This window comes from Balaenoptera musculus, chromosome 4 (assembly GCF_009873245.2).
Source record: "Balaenoptera musculus isolate JJ_BM4_2016_0621 chromosome 4, mBalMus1.pri.v3, whole genome shotgun sequence".
Taxonomy (NCBI): domain Eukaryota; kingdom Metazoa; phylum Chordata; class Mammalia; order Artiodactyla; family Balaenopteridae; genus Balaenoptera; species Balaenoptera musculus.
This window is the reverse complement of record NC_045788.1, coordinates 86,607,397-86,624,735: the sequence shown is the minus strand read 5'-3', so window position 1 is coordinate 86,624,735 and position 17,339 is coordinate 86,607,397. Positions and strand designations below refer to the sequence as shown.

The 17,339-nt window shown below is 38.1% G+C and overlaps 1 protein-coding gene across 1 annotated transcript in view; it reads left to right on the top strand.

Annotated features, from left to right (window-relative positions):
• The window catches only part of CD96 (CD96 molecule), a 91,296-nt gene extending 84,012 nt beyond the window's left edge, over nucleotides 1-7,284 (top strand). The window contains 5 exon segments of the mRNA XM_036849687.1: nucleotides 1,561-1,626; nucleotides 2,412-2,501; nucleotides 5,150-5,273; nucleotides 7,177-7,205; nucleotides 7,208-7,284. Coding sequence (XP_036705582.1) covers nucleotides 1,561-1,626; nucleotides 2,412-2,501; nucleotides 5,150-5,273; nucleotides 7,177-7,205; nucleotides 7,208-7,284 — 386 coding nt within the window.
• The last annotated feature ends 10,055 nt before the right edge of the window (nucleotides 7,285-17,339 follow it).

Here is a 17,339-nt window from a genome sequence, read left to right as displayed (position 1 = left end):
GCAAGATCCTTTTTTGACCCACCTCCTAGAGAAATGGAAATAAAAACAAAAATAAACAAATGGGACCTAATGAAACTTAAAAGCTTTTGCACAGCAAAGGAAACCATAAACAAGATGAGAAGACAACCTTCAGAATGGGAGAAAATATTTACAAATGAAGCAACTGACAAAGGATTAATCTCCAAAATTTACAAGCAGCTCATGCAACTCAATATCAAAAAAACAAACAACCCAATCCAAAAATGGGCAGAAGACCTAAATAGACATTTCTCCAAAGAAGATATACAGATTGCTAACAAACACAAGAAAGAATGCTCAACATCATTAATCATTAGAGAAATGCAAATCAAAACTACAATGAGATATCATCTCACACCGGTCAGAATGACCATCATCAAAAAATCTACAAACAATAAATGCTGGAGAGGGTGTGGAGGAAAGGGAACCCTCATGCACTGTTGGTGGGAATGTAAATTGATACAGCCACTATGGAGAACAGTATGGAGGTTCCTTAAAAAACTAAAAATAGAACTACCATACAACCCAGCAATCCCACTACTGGGCATATACCCTGAGAAAACCATAATTCAAAAAGAGTCATGTACCACAATATTCATTGCAGCTCTATTTACAATAGCCAGGACATGGAAGCAATCTAAGTGTCCATCAGCAGATGAATGGATAAAGAAGATGTGGCACATATATACAATGGAATATTACTCAGCCATAAAAAGAAACAAAATTGAGCTATTTGTAGTGAGGTGGATGGACCCAGAGTCTGTCATACAGGGTGAAGTAAGTCAGAAAGAGAAAAATACCGTATGCTAACACATATATATGGAATCTAAAAAAAAAGTGGTTCTGAAGGACCTAGGGGCAGGACAGGAATAAAGATGCAGACGTAGAGAATGGACCTGAGGACATGGGGAGGGGGAAGGGTAAGCTGGGACAAAGTGAGAGTGGCATGGACATACATACACTACCAAATGTAAAATAGATAGCTAGTGGGAAGCAGCCGCATAACACAGGGAGATCAGCTTGGTGCTCTGTGACCCACCTAGAAGGGTGGGATAAGGAGGGTGGGAAGGAGGGAGACGCAAGAGGGAAGAGATATGGGGATATATGTATATGTATAACTGATTCACTTTGCTATAAAGCAGAAACTAGCACACCATTGTAAAACAATTATACTCCAATAAATATGTTAAAAAAAAAAGTCCTGTTGGCATCTTTTCTTTACTGAAGGCCACTGTAACACACATGGGCTTTCATGCTTTTAGCTCATCTGTGGGATAGACATGAGAACAGTCACAACACACTCTCTGGGGCTGGAAAAACCTCTCCTAGTGTTTTCTTCCATTTCTTCTTCCTGCTTTAAATGGCTGTGATCAAAACCTTCCCTATTAGAAACATCTGGACCACAGGCATTCCCTCAACTCCCACTTTATTTTGGGACATTCTAATGTGTGCTGAATTTTTAGGTTCAATTAAAGGTCAAGAAGAGACAATAAAATAATTAGTCTTATACAGATTAACTTTTCCATTATCTTCTTCCTTTAGCAGCTTCATGGATGCCCAGTGAAAAGTACAGTTCATCCCCGTCAAGGGCAGGTTCGACACTTCATGGTGAGCACTTAGGGAAAATTTAGTGTCAGGGAAGGTTGTGGTCTGCTTTATTTGATCGGAGGTGAAAAAATGAGAACGAAGCCAATCTCAGGTATTTAAAAGTGCATCTTGATGAAAACGACAGTGATGATAAAAATGACAATGGATGGAACCAAAATTCTTCCCAGTCACTCAAAAAAGATAGTCAGAGACCAAGTCTTAGATTTGTCTCTATTTTATTTCAAAATGAAATCTACATAATAGCATTTGGGGGCCAAATAAATCCATTAAAGTGCATTTTAAGTTTTAATTTTCCATTGGAAAATGGAATGATTTGTTGACATGGATTTGTCTACTCAGATGTTGCAAAGGAATTTTTATTGATCTTATCAAACATATTAGAGTGGGAATAATCAGTATTTTGATTCATTGGACCTCTGATAACCTGGGCCACTATGGATAAGCCTCATCTTTCCATGACACCAACTTCAGACATTTTCCCATAACCACTTCTCATGGAGATTCTTTAGCAGATATTGTTTTGTTGTATGTGCTGTATTGTTTCTCTTTTTTTTTTTAAACCAATAGGAAGTTTCACTCTTTGGTAACTGTTAGACAGATCCTAGGGTACCAGCCCTGCATAAATTGGTCCTTAGTAAACTTTACACATAATATTTTAGGAGCATTTAGACCATTCAGATTGAGCCCTTTCTAATAGCAAGTGAAGTCCAATCACAATTTTACACTTCTTGACCAGGTGGAGATGGTCATTAGGATCAGTTCAGATATCCCCTTTATATCCCTAGGTGACACCTTCACCAGCACAGCCAGAGCATTTTCAGAAGTTCCCACAACTGCCAATGGATCTACTAAAAATAATCATATCCTTATCACTGGTGAGTCATTTACCATTTTTTAAAATTTTATGTTTTATTCATTCAACAAGTATTTACTGAGTACCTACCATTTGTCAGGTACTGTGCCAGTTGTTGGGTATACATTGAAAACACTTGCCTCCTGAAGATTATAATCTATTATAGATGATATTTAGTAAATAAATAATCATGCAATTAAATGTATTTGTCACACATCTTATGGTATAGTACAAGGTGTTGCCAGAGTCTAACAGAAAGCTCTAATTTTAATTGGGGAACAAGAAAGGATTCTCTGAGGATATATTTAAAATTAAAATCTGAAAAATGAATAAGAATTAGCCAGGTAAAAAGTAGTGAGAAACATTTCAGTTCTGTGAAAGTATAGTCTGATTTTTGGAACAAAGAGTATTCCTGTAATTCAACTAATAAAATTTTGTCAATGCTAAATGCAATCCCTTGTTTTATATCGTAAGAGGTCATGGTATTCAATAAAGTTAGGACCCTCCCAACACAGATCTTGATTGTAAATTCAGAGGCATAATCAACTCTTTCCCTTCAGAAGGTATTCACTTAACTGGTGAACGCTCCACCTGGAGACTCAGTTTATTTCATTTCGAGGGTTGTACAGTCCTCAGTCACTGGACCATCGTCCATCCTGCACACCACATAGCAGTAGAGCTGCAAACTGACATCCTACTAACATCTTTAACTATTGGTGCCTTAAAGAACTGCCTAATTGAGAGACAGGGCAAGATCGGAGCTCTGCTTCTCCACTAAGACATTCCTGAAGTCAATGGTCTCATTTTCTATATTTGGTTGGGAGAAAATTAGTAAGCATTGATGGAAGACCTATTAGAAGACCTATTTAAAACCTTTTGTTCTTTCATCTCTCTAAAACTTTGGAGGTAAAATGTTATATTCCACCATATTACCAGTGTAGAGCTTAGTAAGTCTTGACTTTACTAAAACAGAACTTTGTGGAGTCCTAAATTGACCTCTTGTGAGATTATTTCTTTTGTGATCATGATATTCCAGTGGTTTGAACTACTGTGAACTCTCTAGCCACCTGTGCATACAATGAGCCACATGGTTACGTATTTTAGGACTGTGTGAGCTCCCAGGGTACCCTCAGTGTCTGCTTTGACAGGGCTAGAGTAGCGTGAGCATCAGGAGGACCTTGAATCCCTGGATACGTGTTGTAGGAGGAAAAATCTTCAGCACTGATACCCAGTGTTAACATGACATAATGTGGCTGCCATCCAAACTACGTAAGACATAGAAGAGATTTGGTAACTAATATTTTAAATCCAGTTTTTTGGCCTGTAGCTTTTGAAACTTTGCTTTATGAAAAGCAGTGTAATAAATCTGAGGCAATCAAAAAAATTAAAAAACTAGTCTCCACCTACAATCAGTTTATAATCTAGTTAAAACGAAAAAAAAAAAACAATCCAGGTAATTCTGATACAAAAATGCACTTTTTGCCCAAATAATTTATGTAATCTGAAGAGCTAATGATCTACCTATAATGTATTAGGAATTTCACTGGAGTGTTGCTATAAATAAGGAAAGCCTGGAAACAATTTAACCGTCTAACATTAAGAGGCCAATTAAATAAACTATGGTAGATCCATACATTGGGGAACTAGCCAGTAATTTAATATTGTAGAATGAGGAAAACCTCTATGCACTTCTGTGAAATGTATTCCAAGAATGTTTTTTAAGAGAAAGAAATCAGGAACAGAACAGTATGTACAGTATGCCCCCATTTGTAATAAGAAGGGATATATATTCATGGTACATATATTTGCTTATATATGTGTAAAAAATTTCTGATAGGATACATAATTAACTATTAAAAGTTATTGCCTCTAGTGTGGGTAGCTGGCATCTGAAGAAGTAAGGATACTTCCTTTTCATTGTAGTTCTGTATTTCTGTACTATTTGAATCTTTAACATGATCATAAAACACTTTTTAAAAAGGAAAAAATTAAGCAACTATATAATTATAAACATTCCCTTTTATTCTCTGCCAGGCAGAACCAGACAATCTTATTTCCTAAGAGGGTTTGTTTTCTTAATTTTTCCTTCATGTTAGAGAAAAAGTAAAACAGTCCAGAATATTATATTTATATTGCCTCTGGCCTTTTGGGCTTTGGACTTTCAGGCCTTTGAATTGTTACAATGCTTTTTACTCTTTCCTCCTCCTCCTAACACACTAATATTCCATAAAGCATTTAATGACTCCTTAAAGAATAAGAAGATCCAAAGCTAGACCAATATTTCTACATATAAAGTTTTCTTTACTGAAGTGAATTTGGAAAACAAATTTACAGATGATCAGTTTTATTTATTCATTCTTACAAATACCATTTCACTGGGCACCATGTGCCAGGAATTGTCCAGGGTCTTGGGGAAATGAAAAAAAGAAAAGATCAGTTCTGGAACATTCTAACAAGAAAGACATTCATGTAAAATAAGCAATTGTATAAATGCAAAAACAGATATGAGAACAAGGCATAGATATGGTCCCAGAGCATGACTGTGATCAATGAACACCCCATGGCCTTTGGAGAAAACGTGTTTCAGGTAAGCAAACTAATGCAATTCATCCTGTTTTCCAGTTGCCAAACTTTGGCATTAAAGTTCGTCTCTCTTTATGGGCTTTCCAGGTATTGTGGTTAATCAACCCAAAGATGGAATGTCCTGGCCAGTGATTGTGGCAGCTTTGCTCCTTTCCTGCCTTGTATTGTTTGGTCTTGGAGTGAGAAAATTGTGTCAATACCAAAAAGAAATGTGAATCCAATACTAAGATATGCAGGAACAGATACTTTTTTCAGTACAAAATATTCACTCAGCACTTTAAATATCATTCCTTGATAGCATTTATCTCATATTTAACTGAGGAAATAAGGCTCAGAGAAGCTCAGAGAGGCTACCTCGCTTCCCCAGCACCACACAGTTGGGATTAGATGCACAACTTCTGACTTCGTCCCATCTCTCCCTGTTCAGGCTGGAGCACTCACTGGATGGAACAAGTCAGTGGGCATGAAATGAGAACTGAAACTGATTTTTCTTTTAATCTTCATTATTTTTTTCATTTTCATGCATCTATGAACTGCCTGGGCCCAGCTGAGCCTAGATGCTCAAGTATGAAATTGAGTGAGAAAGGTGATTTTAAGAAATTTCCAGCTGCTTTTCAGCAGAATGGGCTTTTACTGCCCTTTTCCTTTTTCCCCATGGAGAAAAGCAAGCAAACAATGAGTTACCCCTTTTCTGTCTTATTGAAATATTTTCCAAAACTCTCCTCCCTCCACTCATCTTTCTGAAATGACATGGAAGGTTAAGCCTCACTTTTCTGACTCGGCTATTTTGGATCAGTCTGGATTAGGCCATGCCTAGAGGAGACCCTCAGAATACATAGAGCTGATCTTCCACGTATCTTACTACTACTGTCTCAGATAACATTGACCATGTGCTCTACCTTCTACTTAGAGTACCCTCGAAGACTCTATAGCCATGTGCAAGGAGTGTTTTGTGGTGAATAAAACACCAAACAGAGTCAGAAATTCTGGATTCTTGTCCAAGTACTACACTTTGGCCACCACGTGATCTTGAGAAATTCTTAATTTCCCATAAAAGATAGAAGTGCAAATTTCTTAGAATTTTGTCCACCTTTTGATATATATTGTCTCCATTAAAGCATCAGAGAACCAGGTAATAGGCGTTGGGATTTTTATATTAAAATGAGAAAATGGGAATCTGAAACTATGAATTGATTTTTTTTTATTGTTCTGTATTCAAATGTCTGTGTTATATAGAGATGAAAAACAATCTCTCCCTCTCTCTGGAGAAATTAAGGTACTAGGGATTGATAGACAAAGGGTAGAAGTATTTGAGTCATGGACATAAATCTGCTCACAGATATACCTCTATTTCTTGATATCAAGAGAGCTGGAGCATTTGTACAGCTAAATGCCACACTCACCTTTATGCTTGAGGCACTTCAGAGAGAGAGGTGAATTGTGCTAACATAGAACAGTACTTTATACAAAGACAACTTTAAGAATATTCACTAAAACAAACAGAAGGGATTTGAGCATCATCTATCCAGTACCAACCAACTCAGAGACTCAGGAGAGTTTACTTCCCGCTTCCATCCTTCCCCACAGTATACACACAGTGAGTATGAGCGTGAAGGCTGGGGGTAAGGTTGGCAAAGGGACTATTAGAAAAGCTGCCATCTTTGGTCCCAGAATTTTAAAATTTTGTCCCTGAAAGAATGTTTTAACCCACATAAGAGAAACACTTCTTCTATTAGGAGGCAGTTGCCATGGAGAGTGTAGGTTCTGGTTAAAAGGCTTGAATTGCTGGTCAGGTTCCTTTGAACAAGTTGCTTAAAACCTCTGAGCCTCAGTTTTATCTATGGAATGGTGACAATAATATTCAATTCCTAAATACAAATTATATAATGCTGTGATTAAAATGATTTACAAATTATAAAGTATCACATAAATATTAATTAATGCTACTATCATAACAGGACTAAAAAGCAGGTTATGCCAGGAAAAAAATCTGAGAGAACCAGGGAAGCATGTCTCTTTCACTTTCTCTGTTTCCTACTTTAAACAATATATGATACATACATACATCACCCCCTGATATTCTCAGCATTGAAGGAGCGATGTTTTGTTCCTAGCATGGAAAGACGTCCGCCTTTCAAGCCGCCTCACCTCCCATCAAGTACACCTACATTCAAGAGTCCATTGGAGGTGATCTGCCTTGTCATGAGCTGGAGACACTCTAGTCCTCTGAGAGTTTGCCACACAACAAAACTCTGCTAGAATCCTATCGAAAAGATAGATATCGTGCTTTATTAATATAATCACCCTCTAGCCAAGTCTCTACTGCAGTTGAAATGGATGTCAGAATTGAATGACCTGTTTTCCCAGCAACTCACCCTTTTTCATCTGCACATGCTGGAAATTTAAACAAGAGTGAGAGGCTATGTGAAGCTGACACCTAATGCTATCTGCAGGGATTTTCTTGCTTATTTAAGAAGTGCAAATTAGGCTGCTGTCATTAAAAAATACTTGCAGTGTTTTTATTTTTCACTTTAATTCTCTGAGGGGATGACAAGGGTTTCAAGCTTATGTCCATACCAGATCCTCTTCTCTTTGGGTCATCTGCTAACATTCTAAGCTATTTGCCAAAATTATGATAATCTCTGAGGTTTGTTGCATTCCCTAGGATAATTACAAGAAGAAGAAAATGCGAAAGTTCTAACGAGAGTTCCAAACAATGGGAAAGTGCAATTAGTCTTTGTACTGAAATTCAGCTGTTTATTTTCACTGGAGGAAAACTGAATACCTTGCGTAAGAACCCCAGTTCCAGTCTTTCTTCACTCTTCCTCCCGTCATGCTCAGCCCGGGCTCCTGCACATGGGATGAGCAAAAGGATAATCATTTGGTTTTATTTTACTGTTTCATTAGAAGACATAAATATGTGTAGAAGTATTGGGTAAAAAGTGGCCGAGTTGGAGGATGTTTAGATTGTTTCAGTAAAGGGATAGACAGTTGTACAGTACAACATAAGTCATGTAATTGTTCAATCTATCATATGGCAAGTGTCTCATGGTGTTTTAGTCTTAGCCATCTCTTTGAAGTGGCCTCTTCTGGTTTTATAAATAAGTTCTGGTCAACATTTGCAAATTCATCTCCAACTTGAATAGAGTGAACAGTTGCTCATTCATGGATGGATACTCATTCCATGATTCAGAGGAATTTTCTGCAAAATAGAAGGACTCTAGATGATTTTCAGGCAGTGTTATGATCTTGACCTCTCTCATTTGACTAAAATGACACTTTCACCTGCACCTTAAAATTGTGTGCAAGTAAGTTCATAGAGCCTGTCTCAAACCAGCAACTCTGGACTCTAATCCCTAAGGTTTCTGCATGTCTTCATCATAGGCTTCATTTTCACTGAGAAGAAGCCATATATAAGCATCTTCATCACTCATATCCAAAGCACAGTGTGTTATATAACGTTGTTCAGAAATATTCACTTCTTTATCCACCTGCCTCATGAGCACCCTTGACTTTGGGCTTGGCCGTATGATTTGCTTTGGACAATGGAACATCATGGACCTGACTAATCCAAGACTTGGAAGTACTTGTATGATTGGACTCACTCTCTTGTTCTCTGCCATTACCATAAGAAGAACATTTTAGGCTAGACTGCTGGCTCCAAGAAGAGGATGAGAGACTCACCCAAGCCAGAACCATCCAAGCCAGGCCCAATTTAGAACAGAACCACCCAAGCCAGGCCCAATTTAGACCAACCAACCTCCAGCCTAACCAAATGTGCATTATTAAATGGTGTGACGGTTACACAGCATTGTTGTAGCAAAAGTTAACCTATACGCATAAGTCAAGAGGTAGGCATGTTTAGGTCTTATGCAAGTGCCTAAGGTGAGAGATAAAATCAAACTTAATTCAATCAAAATAGTCTTTCCCTTGATTAAGCTTAAGTTTTGTTTTAACTGATGAACATACAGTCGGCTTGACCAAATTAACTTTGCAGTGTAAGTCTTTAAAATCATAAAATATTTGATTATGATGGGCATTAGAGGTCGTATTACAAATAAAGAGCTGGAGACTCTGTGAGATTGACTTTCCAAGGTTACATAATTAGAAGTGATAGAGTCAAAATGATGACCCAGCTCTCTGATTTCCAGTCCAGAGTGTGATCAGTCTCCATTATATCATGATATTTAACTGCTTTGGTATCTCCTTTTACTATATACAAGAGCTGTTGTGTGTGCACTTAGGTAAATATTGATTTTTTTTAAATGCCCAGGTAGTATATTCCAAAAATTGTTGACAGAAAACAAAGAAAAGCAGAAATAATTGGCCCCTGGGGTGGGATGGCCAGGAAAGTATGCAAAAAAAGACTAGGAAATGAAAAGAGCAAAGAAACTAATCAAGATGAGAAGCTGGAAAGAAAGTTTAAAGAAACTAAAAAGGCCAGAGATAGTGGAAAGGACATTGTCTCAGAGGCTCTGAGCAAGGGGAGAGGTTTTCGAAGGCAGCCCCCTTGGCACCCTGATTTAGGAGAATGACTTTGGCTTGAACTTGAAGGTTGAATCTGCAGAAACACAGAAACTTTGTTCTTTGAGGGATGACGGACGTAGCCTGAGTTTTTGACAACAGCAGTCATGGCTATGTCAACCAGCTGAAGCTTGAGTGTCCAGCAGAGACAGCTGAAATGGTGAGTGAAAGTTACCCTCTTGAGAGAAAAAGACATTAACTGGCAGAAATGCGCCGAAGTTCCAGCCAGAAACACATGGTGAAATGGTGGGAACAGAGCATTTTATTTCTCAGCTCTGGCAAAGGGTTTTTTTTTTTCCTGGATTCTGTGACTACTAGCAAGGCTGCATGCTCCAGCCAGGAAGATGTAACCAGAGAGCAAGAAAATATGAACTTGGGCTTCCCTGGTGACTCAGTGATTGAGAATCTGCCTGCCAATGCAGGGGACACGGGTTCGAGCCCTGGTCTGGGAAGATCCCACATGCTGCGGAGCAACTGGGCCCGTGAGCCACAACTACTGAGCCTGCGCGTCTGGAGCCTGTGCTCCGCAACAAGAGAGGCCTCGACAGTGAGAGGCCCGCGCACTGCGATGAAGAGTGGCCCCCACTTGCCGCAACTGGAGAAAGCCCTCGCACAGAAACGAAGACCCAACACAGCCATAAATAAATAAATTAAAAAAATAAAAAATAAAAAAAAAAAAGAAAGAAAATATGAACTTAGGCAAGGTCAGGGCCAAGGAACACTTTTGAAATTACTCTTAAACCCTGTCTAGTGCTTCTGTGATGGGTCTAGACATTAGCTGGGTGCAAATTAACAAAGGAATGAGAACAATAGAATCTAAATTTTTCTCCCCAACCGACATCTTTGTACTCTCCTAACCTCGGTTACGTTCTTTATCTGGTTTGCTCACTCGGATCCCTCATGTTAGCTCAAAGGCCCTGTGAGATTGTGATTATAAGGAGGGACACTGAGGAAAACAAGGGGGAAGAGTAACAAACCCAAGATCACAACGTAAAGAAGAGAACGTGGAGGGGGCCGCACCCAGCTACCCTTGGTAAATGAAAGGAATGTGCCTGCGTTTGCCGAGTTCTGTCAGACGACTCCCCATTTACTGTCCAAAAAAGTCATACCACCAAACTAAACTGATCACAGTGTTAAAGCCATTCAGCTATTGCTAGAAAATACTCAGAGGTGCTGGGAAGGCAGGGTGGAGTGGACGGAAAAACAGTTACATGAATTGTGAAGAGAAATTTGATGGTGGACCTGAGAACGACGTAGAGACTTAACATTTCTTAGACATGTGAAACTACTGATTATACCATAATGGCAGATTCATGCCATTATACATTTGTCAAAACCCATGGAAGGTACATCTAGGGTGAAACTTAATATAAAGTTTGGACTTCGGGTAATAATATGTCTGTGTAGGTTCCTTGACTGTAACAAACATACTACTCTGGCACAGGATGTTGATAGTGAGGGAGACTGTGTGGGCAGGGGGAATATGGGAATTCTGTATTTTCCACTCAATTTTGCTGTGAACCTAAAAGTTATCTTAAAAAATAAAATCTATTTTTAAAACAATGTTAACCCCTCTATTCTGCACTTTCTCTTGTGAAGACATAAATACATGACAATGCTGAATGGGAAGAGAAGTGGGGATTTGAGAATTTTATCTGTGGTAGAACGGTTTTTGTACCACTGGTTTGGGATCAGCATAATTCCACTCTCATAAGTAATTGGGTTGCATTGGATTTTCCTTGTACATAAAGCTGTTGCCCTGATTCAAACGGACATGCTTTAATGCCTAATAGATCTGAACCTGACATAATTATAAATAGGAATTTATTTTAATTTCTGCTGCTAGTTAATGGAAAAGTGTGACAAACACTGCTCCTGAGTACCTCTTTTTTTTTTTTTTTTTTGGCTGCATTGGGTCTTCGTTGCTGCGTGTGGGCTTTCTCCAGTTGCGGTGAGCAGGGGCTACTCTTCGTTGCCGTGCGAGGGCTTCTGATTGCGATGGCTTCTCTTGTTGCGGAGCACCGGCTCTAGGCGCGCGGGCTTCAGTAGTTGTGGTGCACGGGCTTAGTTGCTCTGCGGCATGTGGGATCTTCCCAGACCAGGTATCGAACCCGTGTCCCCTGTATTGGCAGGCAGATTCTTAACCACTGCACCACCCGGGAAGTCCCCTGAGTACCTCTTTTGAATGGCCAGTTTAGAGTCTGTAGAGTTCACACTCAAGAAACTGATATAAAAATGTTCTTAGAACCACTCCATGCCTTCAGTGAGTGTAGAGTTTAATGGGAGAAACAGATTCTAAACAAATAAATACAGTACAGAGTGATATGTCTGAAATTAAACGTATGTACAAAGAAGTGAAAAGAATAAAGAAGAGGGTATCATTTCGGGGACAGAGTGTGAGGAATATTTTTAAAAGGCTTCAAAGAGAGGGCGTCAGTAGAGCAAAGGCACTTCAGTAGAGACCTTGACATCTAAAACATAGTGATGGAACTTGAAACCTTACCTAAGGATTATACCAGGAATGCAAGGAGGGCTTACTAACAGAAAAATCTCTTAAATTAATTTACCATATAAATAGAGTTTAGGAGGAAAGATATAGGATTAATCTCCATAAGTGCTTTAAAAGCCATTGCCAAAATTCAACACCCATTTCTAATAAAAACTCTTGAGAAAATGGGATATTTCCCTAGCTCCATATATACATAATATGTGTGTGCATATCTATATCTATCTATTTATATATAGCTATATCTATATTTATGTACATGTATACACTATTGTTATAGTGTATAGATATTATAACTATATAGTTATATATATACACACATACTATAGAATATATACATAAAGACATGTGCCATAATATATACTATACTATAGTTATATACATACAATGGCAATAACTACAACTATAACTATACAAATATATATATATATATCCAGACGTAATGAAAGGGAAGATGGATAAATCTGACTACTTAAAAATAAAAACAATTTGCATGGAAAAAAAAAAGCAAAGTGAAAAGGCAAATGATAAACTAGGTGAAAGTATTCACAACATATACGACGAATAAAGGGTGATAAAGAATTTACAAATTGATAAAGAACTTAACAAATATTGAGGATAAAAAAGCTGAAAAATTCTTTGGAAAAATGGGCCAAAGATATGATACCAATGATTCACAAAAAAGATCTGAAAATAACACTTAAACACGTGAAAAAATTTCAAATTCATTCATATTAAAAGAAATGCAAATTAAAAATTCATTGAGACATTATTTCTTCCCCAATCACTTGTCAAGAATTTGAAAAGTTTGACAGCATGCTCTGTTGTCAAGGCTATGGGGAAACAGGCACTTTCCTATGTTGCTGAAGGGAATGCAAAATGGTACAACCACTGTGGAAAAGAACTGACAATGTCAAACAAAACTACATATTAATTTATCCTTTGATTTAGCAATTCCTCTTCAGGAATTTGCCCTGAAGCTCACTTCCAACAATATCAAAGTGTATATGCACAAGGTTCTTCTTGGCAGCATTATTTGTAATTCCCAAGTACTAAAAACTAAAGTCCAAACATAGGAAATTGATTGAATAAACTATACTAAATACACAAAATGGAAACTGTACAGCAGTAAAAACAAGAAAGAAGAAAATCTCTATTGACTAATATGGAGTGATTTCCAGGAGATAGTGTTAAGGCAAAAAAGCAAAGTGCAAAGAGTATATAATATGCTACCTTTGTGTAAGAAAGAAGGAAAGATAAGGAAAAAATTATATTTATATAAATATAATTTATATAATATGATACCCATCTGTCCCTATTGGTGGTGGTAATTTCAATCGTGTGCGTGTGTGTGTGTGTGTGCATGTGTGTGTGTTGTATGTATATATACATACCTATTTTTCCCAGATCTGTCTTTTGGATGGACCAAGAAGCAAAGATATTCCAGTAGCAATAAGCACAACTGGCACTAGTATCTTGTTCACTAGTATAATTTCATTCTGAAAGGAATCAGAACTTTCCAGAGAAATGTCTGATGTTGGAATATCTTGTTATGTCAGAAAATAAGAACATATTCCAAAAAATGCTGGGGGTATGTCAGAAAGATGCAGGAATCAGCTTGAAGTCTCCTACTGGCTAAATCTAGGGCAGTTTAAGCACTAATATAATGAAGTATACTAATGAATTAGAAACCATTGAAAAAGAGTAAGAATTCATAAATCTGTACCGGTAATAGATGACAGATACATAGGGAGAGAGAGAGAGATGGAGAGAGAGAAAGAGAGAGAGAGAAGGGAGGGAGGGAGGGAGGGAGGGAGGGAGGAAAAAGAGAGAGCTCTTGCGTACAGTAGAATGTTGGGAGCTGACTGGTAAATACAGAAGTGCTGGAGTTGGAAAGTCATCATTCTGTAATCACTATAGTAAAGATTGAATCAGGCTAGATTCATCAACAAATACTAAAAAAGGAGGAAACTTTGATGACAGTCAGGATATTTGCATGGTCTCTAATGGTCTCCCTGAAGTATGCTTATTAGTTACAAGGTGGGGGAAAGCAGCAGTAATTATATAGTGGAGAAATTAGACAACAACTCGACCAAGTGGTCAAAATTAACATCTGTGAGGGACAAATGGACATCCTGCTCCATCAGATGTGATGCCCTCGGAAGGACACAATATTCCTTTTGCAGTATTAAGGCAGAGAATGAATAAACTGAATCCAGTCACAAAGCAACATCAAATAGACAAAATAAGGAATGTCTAAAGGCAAAAAAAAAAAAAAAACATTAAAAATCTTCCAGATTAAAGAAAGCTAAAAAGACATGGCAGTTAATTGCACTATCTTGCTCTAGACTGGATCCTTTACTGGAGGGGGATTAAAGGTACAAAGGAAATCTGGCAAATCAGATCTGACATTTGTCAGATGAGCTGACAAAACTAGAATAGGGGCAGAAGACTAGATAAAAAAGTATCGATAGCTCTGCTGTGGTTATGTAAGAGAATATTCCTATTCTTAGGAAATGCACACTGAAGTATTTAAGGTAAATGGCCATGATGTATACATAACTTACTCCTAGTGGGTATGTGCACATGTATATGTAATACACATACACACATAGATACATGAATGCATATGTACATATACATGCAGAGAGTGAGAAAAGCAGATGATAAAAATGTTAACAATAGATGAATCTAGGTAAAGGGAATATGTGGAGGTTTTTTTTACTTTTTCTTTTTGCAAACTTTTTCAAAGTTTGAAATTATTTCCAAATAGAAAGTTTAAGGGAAAAAAAGTACTTAAGTAAGACCCTAGTAAATATTACTTAATTTACTCAAAACCAGCCTATTTTCTTAAACATTGCAGCCCTTAGTGTGACAAGATGTAAAGATCTATTTATTTGGAAGAGTTTTCTTTCTCAATCCCTGAGTGTTATTTAATCTCAAAGTTCAGGCGAAAATAAATGAGGATTAATCCTGCAAGTTCACTGTTTTTGTTTCATTTCTGGGTCTCACTTATTCTGCCTTAGGTACTGGCTGGGACCCACCAAAACTTCGATCAATTTTTCCTTCTTAAGGAAATGAAGAGAGTCCTTAGATTTCCCCAAAACTCCAGGGCAAACTTGTCCTCTCACCATTAAACTATTTTATATCAAAGGAGACTAAGCTGTCTCTCTAGAATTCACCCAGGAAAGAAACTGCAGCTCCTACTCAAACCCTTCGGCAGTGTTTTCTGTTGACACCTTAGTAGAAATTGTGGAAACAGTTCACAGTTAAAGCAGTCGCTGCGGCAAGATCCCGCACACAGGGCAGTAGTGGATGCAAGCTCCGGGTCAGCCTTCCTACTGGGGACTCCCCAGGCAGAGTGGGGGGCAGAAGACTCAGCAATCACTTCCCCTTCTTCTCCTAGAGAACTTTATTCATCTCTCCAAATTTTTAGTAAACAGCTTGAGCAATGTGTGTTTATTCAATAAATACTTAATCTGAAGATATTCTATATTACAGAGACCAAACTTTTTAGTCTGTTGTGTTGCTTTGGTGTAATCATCAAATCAAAACTTGCAGTTAAGGAAATGCAGGCTGTGAACTCCTCTGTTGACTGGAATGCCCTCAACCACAAGTCTGTTCTCTATGTCTGAGTCTGTTTCTGTTTCATAAATAAGATCATCTGTATCATATTTTAGATTCCATATATAAGTGATATCAAGTGGTATTTGTCATTCTCTTTCTGACTTACTTCCCTTAGTATAATAATCTCTAGGTCCACCCATGTTGCTGCAAATGGCATTATTTCAGTCATTTTTATGGCTGAGTAGTATTCCACTGTATATGTGTACCACATCTTCTTTATCCATTCATCTGTCAGTGGCATTTATATGTACCACATCTTTATCCATTCATCTGTCAGTGGCATTTAAGTTGCTTCCATGTCTTGGCTATTGTAAATAGTGCTGCAGTGAACACTGGGGTGCATGTATCTTTTCAAATTGTGTTTTTTTCCAGATACATGCCCAGGAGTGGGATTGCTGGATCATATGACAACTCTATTTTTAGTTTTTTGAGGAATCTCCATACTGTTTTCCATAGTGGCTGCACCAACTTACATTCCCCCCAATAGTGTAGGAGGGTTCCCTTTCCTCCACACCCTCTCTAGCATTAGTTATTTGTAGACTTTTTTTTTTTTTTTTTTTGATGACCATTTTGACCAGTGTGTGGTGGTACCTCACTGTAGTCTTGATTTGCATTTCTCTAGTAATTAGCAATGTTGAGCATCTTTTCATGTGCCTATTGGCTGTCTGTATGTCTTTTTTGGATGAATGTCTTCTTAGGTCTTCTGCCCACCTTTTGATTAGGTTGTTTGTTTTTTTGTTATTGAGTTGTATGAGCTGTCTGTATATACAACAAAATTTAAATGAATTTGTAAAAAAAAAAAAAAATGCAACTTGAAAGAAATGCCAGGATAAGTGCTTGCCATATGGGGCTCCGGGCAGTGTGAATTTACCCTTCTCCAGGGTTAGGGCATCTCAGGTGGAGATTTGGGGAGTTCTGCCCTAGGACCACACACACACCAGTCCTACCACCGTGGAGGTGTTGGAGGCACCGAAGTGACTCCCATCTTGGCCATTCACGCTCCCCATGCTGAGAACTTCACTAAGTGTTTTCTGAGACTGGCTTCCTGAGGTCGGAGCATCTCATCCTGGGTGCTAACGTGGGGAGGGGGGTAGAGAAAATTTTGAGCTGTCCCAGAGGCTACAGTGTATAACCAATGTAAAGGCTTTATTTTAGAAAACTGCTCCCAAAACCAAAACTCAAGCTTTTGCTGGTAGCAGCATGATTTTAGAACATCAGTTCCGTATTTATAGAAAAGATGTTCCAGTAATCCCAGGCCCAGCAAAAGAAGTCAAAGATTTGAGTAAATCAGTGTAATAAAGAGGAGAGGAAGGAATGGCTTCGGTGTGTAAAGATACAGTTTTACAGCTGGTGGAGGGAAAAAACAGAATATGGCTGGAAAGACCGTAAAGCTACGTAGTTCGGTCTTCCATCGAAGCTTCTACCACCTTACTGTCTTATTGTTACCAAACTCAGCTTAGATGCTTCCAGTCATAGGGACTCATTTCCTCCCTACTTCATTATTATGCCTAACTCTGACTTCTAGAACATTCTTCCTTATACTTGGCTGAAACAGAAGGACGTGTGGGATAAACTTTACTTTCTCTACTTTTGCTACTAAAAGGAAGCAGGAGCTGTGGG